This window comes from Nothoprocta perdicaria, unplaced genomic scaffold (genome assembly GCF_003342845.1).
Source record: "Nothoprocta perdicaria isolate Ctin4 unplaced genomic scaffold, notPer1 scaffold_213, whole genome shotgun sequence".
Taxonomy (NCBI): Eukaryota; Metazoa; Chordata; class Aves; order Tinamiformes; family Tinamidae; genus Nothoprocta; species Nothoprocta perdicaria.
In genome coordinates this window covers 181,204-198,752 of record NW_020455350.1, presented here as the reverse complement: position 1 = coordinate 198,752, position 17,549 = coordinate 181,204, and the positions used below count along the sequence as shown (strand labels likewise).

General features: G+C 44.5%; 1 protein-coding gene across 3 annotated transcripts; it reads left to right on the top strand.

Moving 5' to 3' along the window:
• The first annotated feature begins 1,117 nt into the window (after positions 1-1,117).
• On the top strand, positions 1,118-13,312 carry DCAF4 (DDB1 and CUL4 associated factor 4). Of its 3 annotated transcripts, XM_026038599.1 has the most exons (14): positions 1,118-1,133; positions 1,455-1,566; positions 3,125-3,219; positions 4,736-4,893; positions 6,346-6,428; positions 7,129-7,231; positions 8,049-8,192; positions 8,791-8,840; positions 9,789-9,868; positions 10,577-10,672; positions 10,781-10,878; positions 11,321-11,497; positions 12,085-12,199; positions 12,913-13,312. In XM_026038599.1, the coding sequence occupies exons 2-14, from the start codon at positions 1,457-1,459 to the stop codon at positions 13,104-13,106; spliced, it is 1,503 nt and encodes a 500-aa protein (XP_025894384.1). In that variant the 5' UTR covers positions 1,118-1,133; positions 1,455-1,456; the 3' UTR covers positions 13,107-13,312. The 3 variants fall into 3 exon arrangements, with proteins under 3 accessions (XP_025894384.1, XP_025894385.1, XP_025894387.1); XM_026038600.1 differs by lacking the exons at positions 1,118-1,133; positions 1,455-1,566; positions 3,125-3,219; positions 4,736-4,893 and adding an exon at positions 5,005-5,210; XM_026038602.1 differs by lacking the exons at positions 1,118-1,133; positions 1,455-1,566; positions 3,125-3,219; positions 4,736-4,893; positions 6,346-6,428 and having other exon boundaries at positions 7,168-7,231; positions 8,053-8,192.
• Positions 13,313-17,549: the final 4,237 nt, after the last annotated feature.

The following is a 17,549-nucleotide window of genomic DNA, read 5'->3' as shown; positions in this document are numbered from 1 at the left end:
ACAATACAGCTGAGACAACAGATTTCTTCCAACATTCCTCTCTAAATAAAGTAATTTAGTTCCAACATTCCTCTCTAAATAAAGTAATAAGTAAAATAGTAATTTTACTTCAATGGACTCAACTCTGCATTTATAGACAGCATTTTGGCTGCAGAACTTTCAATATTGCTAATGGGCATCAAAAATTAAAAACCTGAAACTAAGCCAACAAAAGAAGCAGAACGTAAGACTACTTGCAATACTCCTTGCTGATAGCTTGCATTTTAAAGCAGAAACATAGAGCTCACAAGCTATGCCACAAGCTGCAGGTAAATTCTCCAGCTATCTGTTCTGGAAGACACCTTTTTTTTCTTGGAAAGACATCCTTTTCCTTTTTTTTTTTTTTTCCTAATCACTTTTAACTGTCTATTTTGAACTTAAAATCCAGATCAAACAACTGAAAGAATGGAAGAATGTCTCCTTAAAGTAACAACAGGGCAACTGCCCTCACTGAGGGCAGAGTCACAACTTTTTGCTGCCATTTCAGCTTTTGCTCTTGGACCATGGCAGCACTCATCTCCTCCTGCCACTGGTTTGGGTGGCCCTGGGCTCCTCTTTGGCCATTAGTCACAGGCTTTTGGCAGCTGCCTTACCACTGATGCCTCCTTGCCTGTTGCCCACCTAAACTTGGACTGTCTAGAAGCAAAGGGCCTTAAAAACATTTCAAGGCACCCACAGCAAGGGAAGGACCCTCTGCAATGGGGACCTCAGTCACCGAGGACCCTCCATCTCCGATTTTTTCCCAGACCAAGGACTTCCCTCCTTGTGCTTCAACATGTATCCCCTTCCCCTCCACAGCAACCCGTCCCCCGCCCACCATGACCCGCCGCCACCGCGACCCTCGACCCCGCTAACGGCTGCGCCACAGCCCTCAACGGCCCGCCCCGCCCAACGGCCACTCTGGCCCCGCCCCGCCCAACAGCAACTCTGTCCCCGCCCATCTCCGGAGACCGCCCGCTGTTTGGCAGGCACGCTGTCCATCAAACGGCTGGCGCAGGGAGAGGCCAATCGCGAGCGTCGGTGAGCAGGGGGCGGGTTGGGCCGTTGCGGAGCGGAAGCGGCGCGGGGTGGCGGTTGAGACGCGGCTCCTCGCGGTGGGTCGGCCCAGAGGTGCCCGGGCGGCCGGGTGGGGGTCTGGGGGCGGCCCCGCTCCCCCTGCGGTGGCTCCACGCGGCCCGGCCGGGCCGGGAGGAAGCCTCGCAGTTCGCGCCTGGCTGTCCCGCGGAGCTGAGGCCTCCTGTGGCTGCCGCCGCGCCGCTCGTGGCGCACCCCCTGCGCGAGAGCGAAACCAAGCCGCGGCGTGCTCGTGGGCTCCCTTATGGGCTGCTTCAGTTTGACGCCAGGCCGCCTGCTATCTAGTGTGCTGGATTGTTGGGGATAAGGAGACTTAATATGTACCTTTGTTTTGGAAGCAGGCATGAAGAGAAGTTACTGGAGGGGTAGAGAAAAGCATGCGTGGAGCAATCGCAAAGAAGGTTACCATCCCCGCCGGTACAGAAGAACCCATCGCAGCCACTATCCTGAAAGGCAAGTGTGTGCTTTGTGCATTTCAAATGATAAAAGTGTTAGTGGTGATGCTTGCTTTAAGTGTAATGGTACCGGCCCAGAAATGGGACGGAAGCCGTCTGAAAATCAAGAGGATTTTCAGTATACATGTCATCACTGTGCCTGTTAGGAGTGGAATGACTTTCAACTTTGGATGTTCATCGCATGCTCAGGGCTATATTTTGGTTTAAAACTGAGAGGTGTTTCCTTGAGGTAAGCCTTTTAGGTGTGCTAGGTCTTGTTTTGTAAGGTGTTTGTCAATATGCAAAGATAGTTCAGGGAAGAAAAAATGAAGCACTACCCCACCAAGTTGCTTTACCCTTCAGTGCCATATTAGGCTAAAAGCTGTCATTAAATGGTGTTCCTAAAAGTTTGAAAATGCATTAATAGTGTACAGTGAAGTAGGTATTATTGTCACATCTAGCAGGTCAAGTAACTGAAACACAGAGGACGTTAGGAGTAATTCACTGCCTTGAAAAAAGACTCTTTCAAGAGTCAAAATGATTTTCCTGTGTTTAGTTTCTCCTGCAAGGATAGTGTGGGCTGGTTGTCTGCTTTTGTCCTGTAAGCTTTTTTCTTTTGAGAGAGAGGGAGAAGGTCTTACCTAGGGGAAAAAAAGAAATATGAATGCAGTGAATATAAAATAAAAGAGATTTGATTAAAAAGCTTCAAAAACAAAAGCTTAAATATTTTGGTATTTGCTTGTTTGTCTTCATATTGAATTATGTTCTTTACTTCAAGCTTGTGCAGTCAGAAGGTAATAGAGCCTGCATTAGAAGTAGAATCCTTGTGTTATTTTGTTTTCATTTCAAGCTACAAACTGTGTAAAGTGTCATCATGCTTATGAGATGAATTGTAGTAAGAACTGCCTCTGAAAGTCAGAAGTGTGCAGGTGATTCAGAAAACATCCAAATGGAATTTCACTCATCCATATTGAACATATTTACTCAAATAATTTCAAAAAGAAACAAGCTGCAATTACCTAGATTCAGCTGCAGTACAATAGTGATGACAAAAGTGGATCATATTTTACTTGGATTTTTCTTCTAAATGTACTTCTTTTGGAGCTTTATCTGCAAGATTCATGACCCAAAGATAATAGTAAATTATTTTTTACCTGACATCATAATTTTATGTATGCTGGCTCTATGACTTAATGCTGTAAAGAGTTCCAGTGTTTACAAGCCTTTGCTTTCTCTTTTTTTTCCCTTTTTTTTTTCTCTTTTTCTTTAAAACAGGAAGAGCTAGTAGAACACCAAAATGTTTTGCCAAAGTATTAAAGGCAGGCAGATCAGAGTCCATCTCAAATATTCTAGTAAATGTAAAGACTTTAGGATGTTGATGTCTCTAGTGTTCTTAAGAGGTTTTTTAGGGTAAACATTTCTGCTGTTTCTGTTTTGTTTTTGTTTATTATGGTTCACTTGCGGTGCTTATGACATTGTACCCTATTACTGTAATAGCAAACTGCTTTCAAGAGCCTTTGCAATAAATGTTTCTAGAACAGTTGTGAGTCAGTTTTGAAGGCAATATTATCCTTTAGACCCAGACAGGAGGAGACGGAGCCCCCCATAAATGCAGGCCCCAGCAGTAGTGAAAATTCTTCTTCCAGTTTAACACAGAACTCTGTAGCACCAGGTAAGACATTGCATTTACTGGTCCAAAATCCGTACCTATATCCCAATATTATGAAAAAAAATGTTTCGGTAGCAGTTATAAAATAGTTCTTTCAACAACAAAAAAAGTTAATCAGCAAAGAAAATAAGACAACATGTAAATATTATAACCTACATCCTATAATCAGTCTTTTAAAAACTCAGTTTTTCAAAACTGAGTTTCAAAACTGAGTTTTTAAAACTGAAAAAAATATAAATTCATCTATACTACTTCCATGTGTTTTGCAGTCAGTAAAACATGTTCTTTGATGGACAAATGTTTGTTCATTGATCAGGGAGGCAACTAGAGAACTTGCTGCAATACTGATAGTATTAAGGAAGGTGTCTCTCTCGCATTCTAGTTTCCAGACTCATATATGCATCCCAAATAAAGCTAAGCTTATAGTAACATATTTCCCCAGTGTGGGAGATTTCTGAAACAGCACTGTCTGTATAACCTCTTAGCAACAGACAAAGGCAGAGTTTAAACTGACCCTCTTGTGTATCAGCCCAATCGTGCCTAAGAGGTTGTAATCCTGTTGAAAATATTCACCCTGCAAAGCATCTGTTGCTCTATAAATGTTTTAAATATACTGAGTGCAGTGCAGTGTTAACAACCTAATTGATAGATGCCCTAACTTCACTTTTTTGACATGAATAAATCTTGGCTGTTCATTCCTAAGAGATGTTGACAAGGAGATGTCTTTAAAGTAATCTGTTTTGCTGCTGTTCATAATTCAATTTCTAGCAATAGCAAAAGGTTTAAATACGAACTACTGAAATTAGCTGAATATGTTAACTTTTACCTTTTTCAAATAAAATCCTTTGCCTTGAGGCAGTCCACTGTTACGAGTCTGTCAAAAGTGTTTTGTCTGTCTACTGTGAATCTACCCAGGCAGTGAAGCATTAAAATTGCATGTTTCTCTCTTCCCAATCCATCTGTGGAATGAGCATTGGTATATTGTCAAAATGTGCTTTGCTTGTATCTAAATCTGTCTTATGTATTCAGGAAAAGGTGGCATGTTCTGGAAAGTGAATCACTTTGTTTCCATTTGGATGATGCTTAGCTGCCAGTTACTTTGCTTGACACTCCCTTAACTACTCTTTTAACCAACAATGACTGATTCATCTAAATCAGTCAGGACCCCTCATGACTGATTTGTGAAGAATAGTCATTTTTGTTCTGCAGCAAAAAAAATCTTCCTTTGTTTCTCTGATCTGTCTGCATTTTATCTTGCTGACATCCCCTCTGTACTTGTGTATTGACACTGCATTTGCAAGCTTTCCTCTAAGTGGCTGTCAGCAGTTATTTGATAGGAGATATCGTTGTCATCTGTTCCCTGTCTGTTTATCGTGCGTGGGATGTGCTGGGAGCAAGTGCTTTGAGCTTTGTAACCCTTTGACATTCCCATGAAGAGGAGGGATGTCAAAGAAGAAACTTAAAGAAACTAAGTTATATATCTGTTGTTTATTTGTTTTCCTGTCATTTGCCACTTCAGAGCTGCCAGGATTTTACTATGACTCGGAAAAGAACCGTTATTTTCGTCTGTTGCCTGGACATAATAACTGCAACCCACTCACCAAGGAGAGTATTCAGTACAAGGCAATGGAATGTAAAAGACTGAGACTCTTAGAAGAGGAAGAAAAACAAAAGAAGGTAGGCTCAAAAAACAATTGAAATTGAAAATTGATTGAAAAGATTGAAATTGAAAAAAGATTGAAAAGACAATAAAGTCTTTTATTGTGTTCTGACCCAGGACAGCTCACAAGCTGAGAATTCTTTTTTGCTGAGAGTTTAGTCTTTGAAATTCTTGAAGAACTTGTTTGTTCTACACAGGAATGAAAACAAGCTCTTTCCAAAACTAAATGTGTAAAGAAACAGGAACTGTGCTCAGAGTAGCAGGTAGACCAACAGTTGAACTTAACTCAGGATGTCGGATGCCTGGTTTCAAATCCCTGCTTGGAATTTGCAAGGTAGGGTCTTAATTGTAGCTTTTCCATATGCTTAATATAAACAAACTTTCATATTTCCAGACCCCTAGGGACAGTACTAATGAAGTTCTGTTGAAACAGCGTTTCTGAGAAGAGTTCTGTTTTGTTGATTGACTGTTTTATTGGCAGGGGAAAAAAAAAAAAAAAAAGAGAGAGAGAAGAAGAAAAAAGTTGGTCTTACCTTTATAGGCTTTCCAGGCATAAAGTGTTACAGCAGAGAAAATAGCGCTGAATAATGTCTGGGAAAAATACCTAACAAGGATATCTTGTAAAGCAACAAGAATCTTTGTTTTCATGTAGTTAATCTCAGCTTAAATGTGCTGGGTATAAAGTGCTGTCACTTAGAAGTGCAGTGTATATATATATATATTTTTTTTTCCCCCAAAGGTAATGAGTTCTTACTTCAACCATCAAATCAGCTCTTCTGTCTTGGCTATGAAAATGCTACAGATAGGTCTTTCCATAAGCAATTTAGTATTCAGAAAGCTGCTTGCCAGGTTGTTTTTAATGGGATCTGTAGATATATGTCTTACTAAAATTTAGATGCCAAATCAGATGTCTGAATCAAGGTGCCAGATGCAGTTATTTTGACTTTTAAATACTGCTTTGTCAGAGAATTATCAAAAATTCCTACTTACAAACTCTGCCAAGTAAACTTTCCCTTTACTGTCATCATTATTTGAAGTATTTGTAGGAAATTTTAAAGATGAATGTAAAAGCAGTTCAGTGCAACAGTAACACTGCATAGTAGCAGTCATGTGGTAATAGAAAGTTTTAATCAGTATGTTGCATAACACCTTAAATTTTTATGTCAATTTTTGTCAATACATTTTTATTATGCTTTTTTTTTTCCCTCAGTTTTGTATTTAGGAGCACCTGGCCTCTCTTATAGCATTTGCCCTTGGTTATATTTTTCCTCCTTTTTGCCTGCTTGCCCTAGTAGACTACTGAGGTGGTGCTGGAATGTGTTTTACAGACCTTCTGAAACTTTAATTTTGATTCTTATATATAAATGTAGGCTAGAGGACGAAGCTCACAAAACATCCCAAACATGAAGTATCAAAGGAATCCTAAACAAGCAGATAACTGAATGTGCTTCCACTTTATTCTCTTGTAGAAAACAACAAGGCCTGGACTGAACTCGTCTGCACTGTTGCATAAAAGGCAGCTGGGTTTACTCAGCTCCACAAGTTATTGCAGGTAAAATGATTTGAATTCTCTTCTGTTTGCACTAGCAAGTTCTGCTGTTAGCACAGAAATTCCTGTCGGAGTTGTTTGTGTGCAGTGATGGGTGGTTTTTGGTGGTGGGGTTGGTTTGTTTTGCATTCTCTTTTTTTCCAGGTAGGACAAGAGAAGAATGTATTGTAGTTGCAATAACAAAATAGTCATTATGTAGTTTATATATATAAAATCAGACCCCACCTTGTTTTCCATTACAGATTAACTCATGCATGTTTGGAGAAGGGCTTCACAGACTTTTCCAAAAGTGCTGAGAAGTCGAATGAGGAAAATATTTCCTACTCTCAAAAACACGTTTTTTCAGTGTTTTGCCATGCTGTACTTCATAAATGTAGATAAGTTTTTCTCAGCTGACTTAGACCTATTTCCAATCCCCCTTTAGACTCTCTATACTCAGATTAACCTGGAGAAGGCAAATCAGCAACTTAGGATGTTGTTGTTTCTGCTACTAAAGGTGTCTTGGGGCTTGAAATAACAGAATGGAATCCATTGGCATCTTCCACAGCTTTTCGTGGGCTGTATAAGTGAAACTGGGGCTCACCAGTTGTTCAGGCATTTTATCATCTGTGATAAAAAGCAGGTTCTGTCGCTTATGCACACTTTTTTCGGTTAGCATTAAACCTAGGCATAGCTAACTTATTTCCCCCCTTCCTTTTCACAGACTAGTCCATGAACTAAAAGTAAACTGCATGCAGAGGCGGAAGATAGAAATTCACAGTCCAGATTCCTCAGTCACTGGAACCAACAACTTTAAAATAATTGTGGTAAGATACTTGTTCTGCTTTTAGAATAGAGGGAGCTCTTGTAATTGAATCCCATAGGTCAGATTCTGCATTCAAGAATGCATTTTTGGATTGTGTTAGTTCTCAAAAAATGTGCTCCATAATATTTATAGCAGGTAGGAAGCAGCTCTTCCTCCTCTACAAATGGGAAATGGTGAAAAGGAGAGATATGACTGATTTTTACGGGAAGACAGAGAAAATGGAGAAGAATTTGTAGAATAGTAAAGTCTGTGGTCCCTAGAGTCTGTGTAGATGCCAGTAACGATTTTACTTCTGATCCTTTGAAGGCAGTTCCTCCTGGTTTTGATGGTACTGCATGTGCAGGAGGGGTCGCAAATGCAGCAAATTCTCTTGTACCAGCTTCCAGCCTTGTAAACAGAACACCTTCTTGCTGAAGCTGGAAGGGAGTTGGAAACTTAATGTCATAAAGCACAAAGTGCGGCATAATACGAGCTGCTTCACTGCACTGTGATCCAGCAAGGGAACAGACTTTTGTGCAGTGTAGGAGAATTCCAATATCATATTTCATAAGACTTAATTTCTGTGCTCACTAACTGTCCAGAGTAAATGGTCAGGATGGGTGTAATTAGAAGGAAGATTTCTTATTGGTAAAAGACTCACTCCTAACATACTGAATTTGTTTTCTGTGCATGAATGTACAAAGAGGGTGGTCACTCTGCATTATAGATAAACGGAAAGCAAAGCAGATGGTGGTGAACAGACAAGTTTTCTCCTTTTTCTTCAACTTAGACCTAATTATTCCAGTGAGTTCCCATGTGACAATGATTTTTCTTCCCAGGCAGATGTTGCTTGTGAGCGGATATTCACTGTGAACGATGTGGAACATGGAGGGTGCAAATACGGTATCATCAATCTCAGCGGCCTGGGGCAGGAGTCACTCACTGTGGAGATGTATGACAACCTCTACTTCACAAACCGAAAGGTACCCTGCGCTCTTCCTGCTGCCCTCGCTTGTGTTCTCTGAACACCAGCCCCCGAGAAGCCAAGTGGAAGTGCCTGAGAGGTGGGGAGTGGGCTAGGAGATGAGAATGGAAAACTCTGCCCCTGCAGAGTTCTGATGCACAGAATTATACCAGCCCTGGCTTTGACAGAACAGAAACCTCTGTGGAAGGTTCCACCTTTCACACGTAACACTTACTCCAGTAAGTGCTTACAGGCAGTAGCTGACAAAACTAATGGTGAAAGCCAGAAACTACCAGGATTTGTTTGCTTCTTTCTTAAAAACGGATCGGAGAAAATATTTTACTTTGTTTTCAGATACTTTTAAGGATGCTGTCCTAAATAGCCAGATGTGTTTGATGCCTCAGCTCAATTTGGATAGAATTCTGAATGCTGCCTGTCTGCTCCTACATTTAAGAGGAGTATAAAACTAAAATGATCTTTTATGTGCCATTACTGGGCTAGTTAGTGGGCTAAGTGTATGTGCCCAGGTCTTAGTTTCATGTCATCTCTGCATGGAAATACCCTTTCATAAATTGTACAGGAGACCACGAAAATGATATGTCTTCTTGTGTCTGAAGGTGAATTCTGTGTGCTGGGCGTCACTGACTCATCCAGATTCTCATGTTTTATATCCTTTTTAAAATACAACATTTCAGTTCAACTCTAGTAGTTTGCATTGTGCTGTACCCGTGCTGTACCTGTGTATTTTCCTGACCCTGAATATTATCCTGTAAAATAGAGAGAGTTAGGAAAATTGAAGGAAAGCTGAGTTAGTGAGATGCATGTAAGCTGCTGCAGTATAGATGCATCTAGCTTGCAGAATCACAGGGGAGAGGAAGGAAAAGGGGGTTTAATGTGGGAGATGGCAGGCAGATGCAGCACTGAAGTATCCAAGGACGAAGTACTATGCAAATGTGCCTAACTTCTCACAGGAGAAGCAAAAAATACCAGAACTGATCCAGAAGATGGCAAGAATCCATCGGACTTGCTCAAGGAGGGATGGGAGTTGTAGATTGTTTGATTTAGTCCTTTCATGTTTTTGTCTAGTCATGTCACAGACTTAACACGCTGAACTCTAAAACAAGCCTAGAATCCTATCCGTACGTGCTATAATGTTTAGAAAGTATTTCAGTGCAGGCTAAAGTGAGGCTTCCTGGCTTCCCCTATGTGCCTGTACTCCTCTGCCCAGCTCATCTCCATGAAAAAACAGATCTGAACTAGTGCAGCGGCGTCAGCACGTAACGATGAGGAGAATGATCCATGTTTTGGGGGGAGGTGAAGGGGGAGAGGATTGTTTGCCTGTTTTTCCTGTCCTTAGAAAGAACAGGAGATGCATTAGTATTCTTCTTTCTGGGAGATGCATTAGTATTCCTCTTTCTGGGGACATGCATAAGCTAGACCTGGAGTTCTATCTCTGCCTTCCCGATGGGAGAAAGGAAGTGTTGCGACCTGATCATAAAATGCAAAGCACAGTGAGCTGCTGTGTGTCGTATCTTGCGTTTTCCATCTCTACGTGCTAGGCGGCTTGATCTTTACCAGGCAGAGATGCAGTGTTTTCCTTAACCCTCTGGAGCACGCTGTGTCTCATGGGAATTGCGGAAACGCCCGGCTGCGCCAGCCTGCTTCCTGCGTCGCTCTTCAGCAACTCCAACCCAGGTAGGGTGCAGGGCTTGCTCAGTGCTTGTTTGCTGCCTCTCTGAGCAGAGCGTGAAGGGGAGGTTACTTCTCTGTTGCGGCTTTAGTAGAGGGAGAGCTTCTCATATTCTTGTCAAGTGCAGAGAGCCTGTAACAGTTTAAGAAGTGAATAGGTCAAAGAACTGACCTGAGGAATTAATGAACAAGAAGTTAGGTAGTAACTACAGCAGTAAGAGCCAAATTTAGGGTGTTGTCATTTACTCAGACCTGCCTTCTAAAAACAGGGAGATGATTATAATCTGTCTGCACTCCCCCTCTTTTTTTCTTCTTTCCTTCTGTTCTTTTCCCATTTTTCTGTTAATCCTTCTGTCTTCACTGTTCCGAAAACTTTCAGGTTGATTTTTGGGTAATGTATGGGTTCTAGAGTAAATAATGTCAGGGAAGGGTTACGTCTCTTTTACCTGGCCAGCCTACTGACTACTGAAAAGACTTTTTTTCTTATTTTTTTCCCCATGATCACCTATCTGTAGTCCATAGGGTTCAGCTTACAATCATGAAGTCCCTTTTTGTGCTCTCTAGTAGCACGGGAATACTTGATGGAGTAACAGTGTGGGTTTCTGTTTCCAATTGTGATGTTAAAAGAGGAATGGAGTTGAGGACAGGCTTTATGAGCTATCGTCCTGTCCATGCAATTTTATGGATGCTTTTTGTGTTGTCCACCTTTCTTAGGAGATCGACCAGGAATGCTGTGCAGCTTTAAGATATCCACTGCCTGGTCCTGTGCATGGTGCCTGAATCCCCAGGCTGACAACTGCTTCAGCACAGGTGAGTGAGGGTGGTTACCCTCTTTATCTCGGGGAGAATGACTTCTGGCGCTTGTCTCCCAGCTGCTTCTCGTGTCCCAGCTGAACAACCCCCCTCTGGCTTCTGCAGGCCTGACACGGCGCGTTCTTGTGACCAATGTAGTGACAGGCCACCGACAGACATTTGGAACCAATAGTGATGTCCTGGCACAACAGTTTGCAACACAGGTAGAAAGAAATACATAGCCTAATTCTTTTCAGACCCCTCTCTTGGTGATGGCCTTTTTGTTCTGTTTGCAGCAGAACTCATTGTGCTGTATGTAAGGTTGTGATTACAGTAATAGAGCTGACGTGAGCTGATGTTGGCCCACAAGGGAAAAGTGGGGGGAAAAAAAGAAAGAAAAAGTCAGCCAGTTTCAAACTCTATGGCAACAGAAGCTACTTTGTTAAATGCAAAGAGGTAAAAAGAAGTAAAGCAATTATGAGGAGCAGCAGTAATAATGCATGTAAAACTCTGGTTCTCAATGCCCATTTAATAAAATTCTGTGACAAGTACCATGGAGACCTAAAAAACTCGACATGACTACCCTTGCGTAGTCATTATGTATGTAGCTTATTATGTTTCTTGTTTCATTTAGAAAAATGTTTCTTTTCCCTGGTCCTCTTGCAGAGCCCTGTGCTGTACAACGGCTGCCGCTCAGGTGAGGTGTTCGGCATCGACGTGCGGCAGCGCAGCCGCAGGGGCCAGGGCTGGAAGGCAGGCCGTCTCTTCCACGACTCGGCAGTCACATCTCTTCGCCTTCTCCAGGCTGAGCACTATCTCATGGCAGCAGACATGGCTGGAGAGGTAGGGCCTCCTGGCTGCAGGAGGAGCTTTGCATTGGGCCCTGCTGCAGTAACTGGGTGCTGAGAGGCTCTTAGCCAAGGTTGAGGGGGACACTCACCCTTTGGAGGGACATAATGGCTCTTCTCTACCCTCACTCTCATGCTCCTTTGTTTCCTAAACTCTGTATTCATGTGGCTTGGAGACAAGAGGCTCCTCCAACATAAGTCATTCAGCTCAAGCCTGGAGTTTTTCTTTCCATCTTTATTTTAGTACAGTACTTCAAAGGAGATGAGCTCTTTTTTCTGAGGCCCTAGTAGGAGTTTTCAGTAAAATGTAAGGGACACTCTACTTACAACAGACTTAGTAATGTTTTTTTTCCTGCTTAATTTACCAAGTGTTCTGGGGGTGGTTTGTTTGTTTTTGTTTCTGATACTTTTCCAGGAACAAATGTTTTCAATAAATATTCGCATTGTTGGCTACTTAACTGGTTGCAATCCCATATTTTGAGCCTTTTGCTCCCTCTTTTGAAGTGCACTTATTTACCCAATATCACGTGGTTTCTGCTTTGCTAATCATGCTGTCTTCTGAAAAAAATACTTAACTTGCAGATAAAACTGTGGGACCTGAGAACAACCCAGTGTGTGAAACAGTACAAAGGCCATCACAATGAATATGCTGTTCTCCCCCTGCACGTGAATGAGGAGGAGGGGCTTCTGACAGCAGGTAGGTTGGCTTTTGTCCCTGTACTTGTAGAGTGGCTGGCAGTGACTGCTTAGGCTTGGGGAATGTTTCTTAAATGTAGCTGTTGCAAGCTCTGAGTCTTTGGAATAGATAGAAATTAAGCCTTAGACAAAGCATAACAACTATGAAAATCAAGAAAAAGGGTTGTGTATACACCCTGACTGTAATGACTGCTCTGTGGCTCTCAACTCTATCTGCTCTGTCCAGTAATAGTGATGTTATCCATTCCCCAGCATGTCTCAAGTGGAGCGGAAAATACTTGATTTTTGAAATTCAGGGAAGTAACACAAAAGGAGAAATCTTAAAATAGTAACATAATATCTAGTAACAATAATAAAATAGTTGACAGAATGTAACATATATCTGTGCACTTTGACGCTTAAGAGGGTAGCGTGGTGGTAGACTGAAGCACTGGCACGTACACCTAACTCCTGGTGTCCTGTCTGTACCACTTGCCATTGTTTGAATACCCTTGGCTCCAGCTCCTTAGTTGGTAAAGGGATAAGTAACGGGCATAAATGAGACAGCCCCCCTGAATCTTGAGGGTAGAGCCCCATTCCCACAGTCACTTTGAAGGCAGTAACCAGCTCTCCTTGGGTTCCTTTCCCCGAGGCCCTGTGCTTCCCTGCCCACGGACATGGTGCAGCAGTGTGTGCCACGTGCTGAGCTCTGCTGCCCTGTGCTCTCCCCTGCAGTGGGCCAGGACTGCTACACCCGACTGTGGAGCCTGCAGGACGCCCGCCTGCTCAGAACCATCCCCTCTCCCCACCCCGCCGCCAAGGACGCCATTCCCAGCGTGGTGCTTTCCTCGAGGCTCGGTGGGAGCCGCGGCGTTCCCGGCTTGCTCATGGCTGTCAAACAGGATCTCTACCACTTCTCTTACAACTGAGTCTCCACAGACGTGAGCTGTGAAGCCACTATCCTGGAGGTGACTTCAAACTTTTTAAACAAATGGCCGTGCCATTGAGTCCGTAGGTGCTGCTGGTCCATCTGCTTAAGCCGTGAGAAGCTGAGCCTCCCTCAGCAGGTTCAGCAAGCTTTGCTGTAAACATCTCTGGCATCTTACAAATAAAAGCAGATTGCTGTTTAAATTCTCGGGCAGAATTCAGCATCTTTGACGTCTAATTGTAAACTTGGGAAGGCTGGGAACGTGTGTGGGGGGGCTGGCTCTCACACGGACTGGGCTCACCCCAGCTTTGGGGGTGCTTATTCCTGCAGGGGCAGGCACTGCACGTGAGCAGACATGGGCAGCTTGTGCTGAGAAGCTGATGCTAGAGGTGCTTGGGTGTTTGTGTGGGCTTGGCCTGCACTGGGTCCCTGGAGCAGCTGTGCGCCCTGCTTACCTGCTTGAAGGGGAGAGCTGTGGTGCCAGTCTTTGCTGGTGGCCTGCACGCAGGGCCCAGGTTAAGCTTTGTCCTTCTCAGATAAGGGTAGTGCACCCCTACCCTGCAACCACTTCCTCTAAAAGACACAGAACGAAGTCCCTTGTCTACTTCACTATCCAGCTTGAATGTCCCATGTAAATTATCATAGTGCTTCTTAGCCAGGTCCCCACCTGCTTTGGAGTTTGGTCATCAGCCCCACAGTAGTCCCCAAAGGCAGGATTAATGGTGGAGCTGAAGCTGCTTCTGTGGGAACGCAAGAGACAAGCCCTGCCTGGAGAAACCGCATCTCCCTTCAGATGAGATCACCTGCTGGGGATTCAGGGCTTGGAAAACAGGTACAGGGGGGGCCTGGAGCTGCAAAGCTGTGGCACCAGCTGCCACTACCCGAGTGGCATTTTGGGAGCCCATGTCTGTATTGCAGAGCCCTTGTCAGCTGCTGGGGGTCTTGGTCACACACAGTGGAGCCCATGCTGCTCAAAGCTGCCCCTTTCTGAAAAAGCTGATCACAAAACTTGCCTGCCATCCTAAGAGGGCAAGTCCAGCCTCACTCACACAGACTTGCAGTCCTTTCCTGCTTGCACTACCCCTCAATAATCACAGGCCTGGTCTGGTTAGTGCAGTCTCTGCCTGCCTTTGTTTCCAGAAAGAAAGGTGTTGAGGAAAACACCCCACAGTTAGTGCAGGTTGGCTCTGCTCATTTGGCAAGTTATCTGTTGTGTGCACTGTGATTAACTCATGCAGTACAAGTTTCCAAAGTGGGTGGATTGCCTTGGCTGATATTAAGTTAACATTGCAGCTAAGTATCTGCTCAGGCAGGAGGCAGCCACCCCGCGCCCTCCTCCACTAAGCAGCCCCGTGTCTCCAGCTCCACACTTGGGGCATCACAGCAGGGCTCTTGCTCTCAAGTGAGCATGTGTGATTCGGCTGCTTGCAGGCTGCAAACCACAAGGATCACAAACTCCCTCCGAATCAAAATTAACTTGAGAATCTAGATTAGCATCTAAATTCTCTTCCTTGCTCTTAACTCCCCTCACATCTGTCCTGGACACTGCAACAATTAGGACAAATTGCTCTGGGGGGGAAAAAGCAGGAATTGTGGCAGAAAGCATCTTCTGTAACTAAAGACAGTTTGTTTCCCTTAGCCTTCCTTTAGGCAAAATCCATTAAAAAAAAAGAAACTTACTTGCTTTCTTCTGGTTCCAGGAGCCAAAGCTGTATACACTTCTTTGCAAACCCATTCACCAACCAGGGCTTTTGCAGGAGAGGGGAAGCAGAGTAAGAGAGAGAGTTTGGCAGCAGTGACAAATACAGCAGCCTACAGAGAGGAGCTGACACTGATCAACCTTTCCCGCGTGCAGCAGGAGCCAGGACCCAGGCACAACTAGGAGAAGGGTGTGAGAGTGGAGCAGGACGAGGAAGTTCAGCCTCCTTCAAGCAGCAGGTAAAGGAACCTGGGCAATCACACCCAGCAGTCCAATGCTTCCTCAGCAAGGCCCGTTCTGTATGTTAAACACATGCTGGTACCTCTCCGACCGGCCCCCTCCTCTCCCTCACCCCCCCAAAGCTGCTGTAAACTGCCTTTTACATAGAGACAAGAAACTTCTAACTTGCACTTGGAAGTGTCAGAAATCAGTCAGCTTCAAAATCTCCCACTGGTCAGTCTTGGCATTAAACTTTCCGTAATGCTGCAGTCAAGATAGATTTGCATTAGAGAGCAGGTGTCTTACATTAGAGAGGGGGTGGGTTTTTTAATAACGCCTTGTACCCATATACAGGTTTGTTAGAGTTACATCCAATAAAAAAAAGAACCTCAAAAGCTAAACGCCCCCCACTTTTGGCTTAAGTTGGTGGCCACGCTGCCGTTGCGGTGGCCTTCGTCAGCTCTGTCGCAGCACGCCGATGTTTGGGAAAGCCACAGGGCACTTCAGTTGTTTTGGCATTGCCACAAGGGCACTGCCTACGTGTCTGCACCACACACAGAAACATTTTGTGCCACACTACCTGCTGGGACTGACCAATATACGTGTTGATGCTGCTTACCAAGGAGAAGCGCTCAGCCAACGGGAGGAGAGAAAATAATAACAACAAAGCCCAGCTCTGTCTCTTGTCCAAACTGCTCCCTGTTCTCAGATTACCGGCAGGCAAAGACACGGCTGTGTGTGCCAAGTTATTACACAGGCAACGGCAGCAAAGTGCAGGTCAGAGGCACAATAGGTGGAGCTCGAGTCACTGAAAGCAGCAGCAGACGATGAAACAAAGCGGGTGGCTGCAAAATGAAGTGGGAGACGGTTACACGGGAAGGGGAAGGATGTGAAGGGAGCAAGCAGAGCCCGCGCAGGCGAGTGGGAAGTGGAGGCTGGCGGTGCCGGAGCGCTGGGCGTGCAGTGCAGGGTGGCACACGGGGAGCTGCGCAGCCTCACAGAGCCAGCACGAGCAGTGAGCAGCCCGGCCTGCCGTGGTGCTGCTTCCGACCCAAGGCAGGCCTGCATGCAGCCCCCTTTGCTTGTGCCACCTGCAAACAGGATCATTTATGAGGCAGGGGCAGGGCAGCTTGGCCTGCGAGTACAGGGGCAGGAGGATGAGCAACCTGGAAAACCACCAGCGAAAAGGGCTGGGAGACAAAGGTGGCTTTTATTTTTGTGCAAAACCCTGACCCTTCTTCCTCATCCCCCCGTACTGTTCTGCCTCTGTTTCATTTCCCAGCTGCAAGTCTCAGGTGAAGTCTACACCTGGTGCACATCTAAGCTACATTTGGCCTGCAGGTTTGAGGCAGGGAGTTGAATTGTGACCAAGTGCAGCTCCTCAGAGCTCGCCCATATCTGTGGCACGCAGAGACACCAGAGCACAGAGGTGCTAGAAGGGGCATCTGCTTTCCGAAGGCCAAAGGTTCCCTCAGGGCAGTAAACCCACTGCAGGAGAGTAGGTGCAGCAGACAGGTTACAGAGACCTCCATAAATTCCAGACTTGGTGCTTTGTATTTTTTTTTTTTTTTTTTTAACTGGGGCATACCTTTAGGAACATCATTTAATTCACATGATTCTTATATTATTCACATTTTTCATAGCATTTCCTAATCAGAAGAGATGTAGAAGCTGCTTGTCTGCCAAAAGCTTGACATCCCACTTTGGGCAAGAGGACATTCTGCAGCTCCACGGCTGCTTTGATCATCTCACAGCTCAGACAAACCAGATTCACCATCTTACCAAGACAATGCGCTCACTTTAACCACTGAAATATTAACATCACAGCAAAAGCACTCAATCCAGAGGATGGCATATCATCCAGAGCAGGAGGAATATCATGGTGAATCATTAATATGTCTCTGGTAAAACACACAAACTCCTCTGGAAATTCCCTGGAAAATAGTCTTCCCCTCCCCTTCCTTGCAAAAAACAGGGCAGCCTTTCCACTCCAAGCACCAGCTGCTCCCACATTACTTTATTTCTAGTGCCTTTTTTTTTCCTCCCCCCACAGCGTTTCTATTTGTTTAGTTAGGCTTCCTGTACAGGTTTCTGTCTAGAGTCATTGTTCATAGTCCTTTGGGCTGTAAAAGCTTGATGTTGTTAATTCCTGGAAGTGCTGGGCTTTGCTAAACCAGACATCTATCCCCTTTAAGTAACTGATTCCATCTTCCACACCCTGTGTACTCACAACACCCCTGACCATCAGAAGAGGGAAAACATCTGGTGGACAGAAGGCAAGAGGCTCATTTTCCTCCTCCTCATCCTCTTCAGGGAAAGTGAGGGGTGGGGGAACAACCCAATCCTTTCCACGTTGTCTGGAAACAGTAACAGCCCAGGGAAGCACCACACGAGACTGACAGCAATGTAAAACACTCGTCCACAACCACCAGTCCCAAAGGGGCTCTATTGACAGGTTGCTACAATACCAGGATCACTTTTAAACTAAGAGTGTATGGACAGCATTTGCTCTTAATCTGAGCACTA

Bases quoted from the DNA above. Each gene is read 5' to 3' on its own strand.
- DCAF4 (XM_026038599.1), top strand. From the start codon at position 1,457: ATGAAGAGAAGTTACTGGAGGGGTAGAGAAAAGCATGCGTGGAGCAAT. The intron at 1,567-3,124 runs GCAAGTGTGTGC...ATTATCCTTTAG, and splicing joins CGCAGCCACTATCCTGAAAG to ACCCAGACAGGAGGAGACGG. The intron at 7,232-8,048 runs GTAAGATACTTG...TTTTCTTCCCAG, and splicing joins ACAACTTTAAAATAATTGTG to GCAGATGTTGCTTGTGAGCG.